Genomic DNA, 8,926 nt, shown 5'->3' with positions numbered 1-8,926 from the left:
TCTTTGCCCTGTGGCTGGTGTATGGCAGCTTCTTGGTAAGGCTGGTCTCAAGGTTAGGGCAGGCTCACTGGTGAGCAGGGCCCACACCTTGCAGGTCCCAGAGCAGTTGCTGGCTTGCTGGTGGGTAGGCTGGGTCTACAGGCTGCCAGGCTGTGGTTTCCTGGGGTTGGTGTCCACCCACTTGTGGGTGAAGGTGGTTCTGAGGATAAGAAAGGCTTGCTGCTGGGCAGGGCCTGGGATTCTGGGGCTGGTGCCTGGCCCCTTGTGTTTGGGGATGAGTCCCTGGGTGTTTGGCTTCATTGCCCTTGGTGTCCCAGTTCTAGTGCCTGCACACTGGTGTGTGGGGATGACACCTGGGCCCTTTAGTGGACAGGATCTTGATCAGGGTCATCTGTGGGATAGAGGGTATTAGGCAGCCTGTCTGCTGGTGGGTGGGGTTGTGTCCCCACCTAGTTAGTTGCTTTGCCTGAGGCATCCCAACACTGTTGCCAACAGGCTCTTGGGCTTTGGTGGGCCTGGGTCCTGATGTTAATAAATCTAGAGGAGGCATACCAGAATGGCACTTACCAGTACCGGTGTCCACATTGTAGAATGAGCTCCATCCATCCAAAAATGGATGTCACTCATGTCTGTGTGCCTAGGGTGAGCTCCAGTTGTCCTGACACTCTGGGAGACGCTCCAAGATCAGCAGGTAGGTTTGACCCAGGCTCCTTTCAAATTACTCCTTCTGCCCTGGGTCCCAGAGTGTGTGAGGACCTGTGTGCACCATTTAGGAATGGAGTCTCTGTTTCACACAGTCCTCAGGCACTCCCAGAGATGAGCCCTACTGGCCTTCAAAGCCAAATGTTGTGGAGGCTTTTCTTCCTGGAACAGGATGCCTGGGGTAGGGAGCCTGATGTCGGATTCAGACCCCTCACTCCTTGGGGAGAACCTATGCAATTGTAATTATTCTCCTGTTTGTGGGTTGGCCACCTGGGGCTATGGAACTTGATTGTCCGGCTACTCTGCCCTTCTTACATATGTTGTTGTGGTTCCTTCTTTATATATTTAATTGTAGAAGTTTTTTTTTTTTTGTTAGGTTCTGGTTTCTTTCATCCAGAGTTGTTTTGCCAATAGTTATAATTTTGGTGTGCCAATGAGAGGAGGTCTTTCTACTCTGCCACCTGATCCATTGACATTTAAAGCAATTAATGATGGTGGAGTAAAAGGATGTGGAGCTCAACTCCCGCCACAAATAAACCAAAAAGACATCTACATGTGGAACAATTCTCACTGAAACTTACTGCAAATTGGCTGAAGGACTACTGTACAAATAAGGCTGTAGAAAAGATATACATGTAATTGTGTAGGATGGGAGGAAAAGCAATAGGGATAGGATCTGTGCCCCTGGCAGTGGGCTGAGAGGAAAAGGGAGATTGCATGGGGGAATTACCCGCCGCTTCCCCCACCCCAGGTTGTGAGCAGGTTGAGCCACAGACTGGGCCTCCCAGTACTGGGGTCTTACACATAGGAGACAAGCTCTGTGGTATGTGGAGAACCAGTGGGACAGATAGGCTTGAGAAAGTTGGACTCAACTCCTGAGGAGTATGTGGGTGCTGGGTTACTGTCAGGCCGGGTGGAGAGATTCCTTCCCTAGTGTCTGCCAGGTTACCCTTTGTTTGTTTGTTTTTTTTTGCAAGGGTACCCTTGATTGCCTTGCTGTGCTTCCCTGCCCTATTTGAACTAAAGCCCTGGTCCAGCTCACTCTGCACCAGAGGACCTTAGCAATATTTTCTTGCATATATCTCCTCAGGAGAGGGGAAAAAATAAAAAGGGACTACATCAAACTTTAAAGTTTTTCACGCAAAGGGACCTATCAACAAAATGAAAAAGCTACATACTAAATGAGAGAAGATAGTTTATAATGATACATCTGATAAGAAATTAATATCCAATGTATACAAAGAACACATACAAGTCAACAAATCAAAGAACTCGATTAAAAACTGGTCAAAAGGACTGAATAGACATTTTTCCAGTGAAGACATATAGATGGCTAACAGGCACATGAAAAGATGCCCAGTGTCACTAATTATTAGAGAAATGCAAATCAAAACCACAATGAGATATCACCTCACAACTGTCAAAATGGCTATAATCATAAGAACACAGATTGGGACTTCCCTGGTGGTGCAGTGGTTAAGAATCCGACTGCCAACACAGGGGACATGGGTTCGAGCCCTGGTCCGGGAAGACCCCACATGCCACAGAGCAACTAAGCCCCTGCACCACAACTACTGATCCTGCGCTCTAGAGCCCGAGAGCCACAACTGCTGAGCCCACATGCTGCAACTATTGAAGCCCGCATGCCTAGAGCCTGTGCTCTGCAACAAGAGAAGCCACTGCAATGAGAGGCCTGCGCACTGCAATGAAAAGTAGCCCCTGCTTGCCACAACTAGAGAGCCCACGCACAGCAGTGAAGACCCAACGCAGCTAATAAATAAATAGATAGATAAAATAAGATTACTTAAAAAAAAAAAGAACAGAGATAAAAAATGTGGGCAAGGGTGTGGAAAACAGGGAGCCCTTGGACAGTGTTGGTGGGGATATAAATTGGCGCAGCCCCTATGGAAAACAGTATGGAGGTTCCTCCAAAATCTAGAAGTAAAACTACCATATGATCCAGCAATTCCATACCTGGGTATATATCTGCAAGAAATGAAAACACTAATTTGAAAAGATACATGCACCCAATGTTCACAGCAACACTATTTACAGTAAACAAGACATGGACACAATCCAAGTGTCCATCAACAGACAAATGGATAAAGAAGATGTGGTATATGTATGTATAATGGAATATTATTCAGTCATAAATAAGAATGAAGTTCTGCCATTTGCAACAATGTTGAATGACTCAAGAATGCTATGCTTAGTGAAATAAGTCAGACAAAGAGAAATACTGTGTGATATTACTTATATATGGAATCTAAAAATTAATACCAGTGAATGTATATGCAAAAGAGAAACAGACTCACAGTTATACAAAACAAACTAGTGGTTACCAAAGGGGAGAGGGAAAGGAGGAGGGACAAATTAGGAGTATGGGATTAAGAGATACAAACTACTATGTCTAAAATAGATAAGCAACAAGGATATTTTGTATATCATAGGGCATTATAGTCATTATAATAACTTATAATGGAGTATAATCTGCAAAAACACTGAATCTGTATGCCGTATACTGAAACTAATATAATCAATCAACTCTACTTCAATAAAAAGTAAAGTAAAATAATTATTGAGAGATATGTACTTGTTTCCATTTATTACTTGTTTTTGTAATTCTTCTCTGTTCATTTCTTCTTTTTGTTTCTTCCCTTGTGGTTTGATGATTTTCTTTAGTACTGTGCTTGTGTTCCTTTCTGTAAATAGAAAGTTTTTGCATATCTGTTACAGGTTTTTGATTTGTGGTTACCATGTGGTTCATATATGTTGGTGTATAATTATATCTACTTGTTTTAAGCTGGTAGTTATTTTAAGTTCAAATGCATTCTAAAGATCTATATTTTTTGCTCCCCTCTCCCACATTTTGTTTCTGATGTCATATTTTACATCTTCATGCTTATTCCTTGACTGTTTATTTTAGTTATTGTTGCTTTTACATTATTTTGTTTTTTAATCTATGTACTGGCATATTTAAGTGGTTGGTCCTCAGTCCTTATATAATATTTGCCTTTCCTAGTGGGATTTTCCCTTTCCTATAGATTCTTCTTTTCCACTTAGAGAATAACAAAAACTAACAGCAGAGGTCCTTTCACTGGGCCAAACCTAATGCTTAAATCAAATGCAACATCAGTAAGTACTCAGGGGAAAAAATAGGTGGCAGGTGTTCACAGTTTTCAGAATTTCATTTTGATGCCTGAAATTTTAGTTCTTCTACTCTATATTGTTACCTTAATTCTCTGGTGCCCCTAAACTTGGTTCTTAAAATATAATTAGTATTGTTTAGGTTTTTTCCAGAGGAAAGAAGGTTGCTATGACTTGCATATCCTAAAGAGACGTATAAGTATATTCTTTATACATATTATAAGTAAAAATTATGAAGGATTTGAGTGGCACATATAATTGTTCTCTCTTTTCTGATTTTAAAGTAATTCTAAGTTTAAATCACATCCCCGAGATGGTAAGGGCAGTGGTGTGAACAGTTCAAACCTTCTGATGTCAGACTCCTTTATGCCAAGTTAAGTACTGTATCAGTCAGAGTTCAGTCACAAGAGAGGAACCCACACTATGAGGATAATCATGAGTTATGAAGATGTAGCTATTACTCCTAGGGCTGGGGCTTGCAGGAAAGAGGTGGCATTAATAAACCTACAGGTTTTGAATAGGTCCCATGGATCTAGGACTCAGGCTAGGACTCAGGGATTTGGTAGAAGACTCAAGGACCTGGGACTCAGAACTAAGAAATTTAAGATGCTTGGTAGCTGTGCCAGTATCTGTGAGGCTGAAAAGTAATGTCCATTAGGGAGTATATATAATATACAATTGTATGTAAAGACAAAAGTGTATGTATGTATATATAGTAATATGCAGACTGAGGTTTACTTTCTTGTCATGGTGAGAGCTGTTAATGATGCAACACTGACATGAACAGCGACAAAATATTTCCCATGTATCTAGTCTCCCTCTAGTTCTTTCTGTTAGCAGAAACAAATAATAAGGGGACTGGCAAAGAAGAAATGGGATTTGTAGGTTCCCATTCCCGGTGTGACAAAGTACAAAGGGGAAGGATGTTTAGAATTGAGAGATAGCAAATTAAAAGTGCACACACACACACATACACACACCTTCATGAGCTGTGCCTTTGCTCAGGAAACACAGAGTAATTTCAAGAAAAATTAACCACTAAGTTGCTTAAAATAACGGAAAGTAAAAGTGTTCTAGGAATTAACATATTTTACTGATGGTTTAATTGGTAATGTTTATGATCCAGAATAATATCTCTGGGGTTTTCTGTCAGTGATCTGTGACACATGCTGTAACATGTCTACCACCAGGAAACTAAAACTTAAAACATGAGAAATTTCATAGGTTTTGGATTTTTTTTTGAAATCACAAATTTTGGCTTTTTAGATGGAGTTGGAACGTTTTTCTCTTTTTCCTTAGGTGAAATCAGAACATTTTGTACATTTTCCTTAGGTAACATCTCAACATTTTGCCCTTCTTACTGAGGTTAAGTCTGAGCTCTTTTCCCTTTTTGCTTAGCTGATCTTTTTTGTCTCTTAAACAACAAAAGCAACAAACAAAATAATAAAACAAAAAAAGGACTCAAGCAAAATAGCAGCAGGTAACTCTTGCCTTTCATGTTTTCTTCCTTTTTGCCAGAGGGTGGGCCACTATCAACACTGCCTCCACTACCTTTTACCAGGCATTTGGGTGGGTCCCACTCGGAGTTGCAGTGGCAGTGATGTCTGTTGTTACAGACTCCGTTCATATTGCAGCTCTTAGGTGAACAACCACTTTCAAAACTGGGCCTAAAAATACACTTCCTTCCGATGCAGATATGTTCTGTACCACACTCTGTACCATCTTTCACTTCACCAATATCAGGTATGGTCATCCCAAGATGGTAGTCTGTACCCCAGCAGTCGACTCCATTGATGTGAGTCCAATGCACAGTAGAATGATCTCTCAGGAGGGGAATTTCTCTCACGTTCTCACACTGAATCCTCCCACACAGGATATCTGGGATTCTGCATTGTATATATGAAGTGGTTGTGAGACCACAGTTACCAAAACGGTCACCTCGGGTATTCACTTCCCTGTAGCAAGTCTCGTTTGTGCTCCTGGCCTCCTTGCCAAAAATTTTTCTACACTGTTCATTGCGGTTATTGCATCTCTTTTCATAGCAGTAACCACCACCTGTGCAAGGGGTCCCATCCTGCATATACACATCTTCTGGACACTGATAGGATGTCCCATTACACCACTCTGGAAGATCACATTCATTTTCTTCTTTTCTACACATGTAACCTGCTGGCATCAAGTCACAATTTTTGCAACAAAGGCCAAAAGCACAAGTAGCCCCAAGTCTCAGAGTGCAGTCTGGCTGACAACAGGGATCTTTTGCACACATATACATGGAACCACAGTCACACTCTTCTCCTTCATCAACCACACTGTTCCCACAGCGTGTCTGTGTGAAGATATTCTCTGGATTTGGTGAAATGTGCAAACACTTTATTTTTGCAACAGTGTTCCAATATGCAGCATAACTGCAGTTGCTGAATCGAGTTGCCAGAGATTTACTTGGAAACATTATGCATGCTTTAGCCCCACACGTACATGTGTTTTCATCGTGTTGCATACCCAGATTATGACCAATCTCGTGTGACACAATATATGCAAAATCATACAATTTATCATCTGTAAAACTATCAACTCCACAATTATAACGTTGTTGACATACGGTTCCAACATAGGCTAAGCCAAGTAGGGTACCAAAATTTTCCTTTACAAAAACATGTGCAATATCATGTGGCAAGCGGGTATTAAAGCTCTTTTTCTTCCATTGACAAAATTCTCGCAAGAGATTACGTATGTTTTCTGTTGGAAGGAGGTTTTCTTTAGACCAGATCTCGATTCCAGTCAAAACCACATTAACATCCAGTAGTTGTAAAAAGTTCCCTATTTCATTGACAACAAGGCATACTTCATACTGCACATTTGAGGTATTACTTTGGTGATGAAGATATCGATTGTGGTCTACCACCACTGCCAGTTCAAGGAAACGCCTGTGCGTCCACCAGCCTTCATACCCACTTTGCTTCAAAGTGTAATTAACACTTTCTTGAAACTTCAGTTGTCGTGCTATTTCTTCATCTGTTAATCCACATCTTCTGGGTGGAAATTCTGTCTCTCCATATTCCATCTGATACAGCAGATGTTCAAATGAGGTAGAAAGACTTTTGGGCTTGATTTCATAAACAACATTATTTATCTGTAATATTCCTTGTAAGCCCATCAAACATGTACTGAGGGCAACCAGGGATTCTGGGACCCCCTCCACGTAACCCTGATAGTAGCAGTCATTTTGGATAAAAGGCTTGTCCTCCAGGAGAGCATACTGGTTTGTGTAGGTGAACACTGGGAGGTGTTTAGAGAACAAAAGCTTGTTGACCTTCATGTGAAGAACGTGTCTCTGGCCCCCAAAACGCAGGCTGTAAGAGAGCCAGCCAGGAGGCTTCATGCCTCTGCCAATGTGTGTTATCCTCAAGGGTATGACCACTTCTGGAGGACCATGGTGTTGGGAGTGCCCAACATAGAATGATCCAGAAAGGAGCAGAAACACCCCAAACCAGAGCAGCAGGAGAGTGATCCTCACACACACCAAGGCCTTATCCACGGCCATTATGGCGCCACGATATGGAACCAGTGGTGAGAGCAAAAGTGTGTAGAGCAGGACGCATCACTGTTCTGTCTCATCCCTGTAAGCTGACTGTATGCAGCACTGACCTTTAATCTGTTTTCTGTCAGAGTCACACTGCCAGAGCCGTAGCACTAAAACAAAAAAAAGCAGAGACAGGGCTGGGAGTCATGAGCAAACCAAGACAGAGGGGAAGAGAAGGGCGTGGGTTAAAATGGATGAGTGTTTGGCTAAAGACATGGCTGAGTATACTGCATTGCATTTGCTCTTGAGTACTGGTGAGACAGAGACCATGGGTGTCCAAAGGAATGGTGATTGGCCTAGGGTGACACTTGTTGAACCTAGATGAAGGACACATTGTTCTTTTCTCTAAATATATGAAAATGTGTGGACATTTCCATAGAAATAGGTAAGACAAAAGGTTCTTACTGGAAAGGGGAACATATATCCTGTTTTGAGAGGGAGTTTTCATTTATACATATTAATTACCACTTTGTAGTGATTCTTTTCAATTTCCAGTGGTAAATTATTTAGACACATTACTTAGGAGAGATATTTTAAAAATACTCACATATATCATAATTTTGTCCCATTCATGTAACTAATTATTACTTGTCCTACCTTCTTACTGTTTCCCTTTTTCATTTAATTCTGTCCAACTGCAAGGGTCAAAGTATCAATTGTCTTACACATATATTAGTATGTTCACTCAACAATAGGCAATTTTATATTTGAGGTGGGAAGACCATGGATCGTTACAGGTGTTGTTCAGATATGTTTATATTTGATTATTCTCTTAAGAAGAATAACATTTTCAAATCATCTGGAAATATAAAATTGAAGGAAATCAAACTAGCTGGGAAAGTGAGAGTTAAGAGATGGGAGTACAGTGGCCCTCTGTATCTACAAGTGCCACTTCTCCAGATTAAACTAACTGTGGATCAAAAATCCACAGAGCTTTCAGAGAAAGCTCTGAAAAGCAAAACTTTAGCTGCACACAGGCAAATATTTAGATAACATTCACATTCTATGTCTAACTCTACATAGCATTTACTTTGTAGTAGTTGTTATAAGTAGTCTGGAGATGATTTGGAGTGTACGGGAGGATGTGCATAGTAGCTTATATGCAAATACTACACCATTATACATAAGGGTCATGAGCATCTGTGGATTTTGGTATCCATGGGGGATCCTAGGACCAGTCCCCCATGGATAACAAGGGGTGACTATATACTGAAGGCAAAATAAAGGCAGAGAAAATCAATCAATCACAAAAAAAAGGGAGGAAAATGTTGGGGAAGGTTATATTTTCCTACAAGGTTGAAGACATATAAGTTCCCTCATTTTTAGGATGTAAGGCAGCCAACTCCCAAGTTCAACCTTCACATGTACCTATTTCATAAAAAGAACGTATCCTATATGAAAAATACATATACACAAAATTTTATGGGAATGATACAAACGTATTATCACACATTTGTGAAAATGAGAAATTGGTGCTAGCACAATGCCTGTCTG

The 8,926-nt window shown here is 41.0% G+C and overlaps 1 protein-coding gene across 1 annotated transcript; it reads right to left on the bottom strand.

Annotated features, from left to right (window-relative positions):
- Positions 1–5,276: 5,276 nt before the first annotated feature.
- Positions 5,277–7,393, bottom strand: LOC132367618 (disintegrin and metalloproteinase domain-containing protein 25-like; the record flags this gene model as incomplete). The annotated part of the gene is given in 2 exon segments (XM_059926201.1): positions 5,277–5,309; positions 5,312–7,393. Coding segments are annotated over 2 exon segments (2,115 nt in total), but the record flags the coding sequence as incomplete, so codon positions are not given.
- Between the last annotated feature and the right edge of the window lie 1,533 nt (positions 7,394–8,926).

This window comes from Balaenoptera ricei, chromosome 6, assembly GCF_028023285.1.
Source record: "Balaenoptera ricei isolate mBalRic1 chromosome 6, mBalRic1.hap2, whole genome shotgun sequence".
NCBI lineage: Eukaryota > Metazoa > Chordata > Mammalia > Artiodactyla > Balaenopteridae > Balaenoptera > Balaenoptera ricei.
The sequence above is the reverse complement of the archived record's forward strand: the minus strand, read 5'-3'. Positions and strand labels throughout refer to the sequence as shown.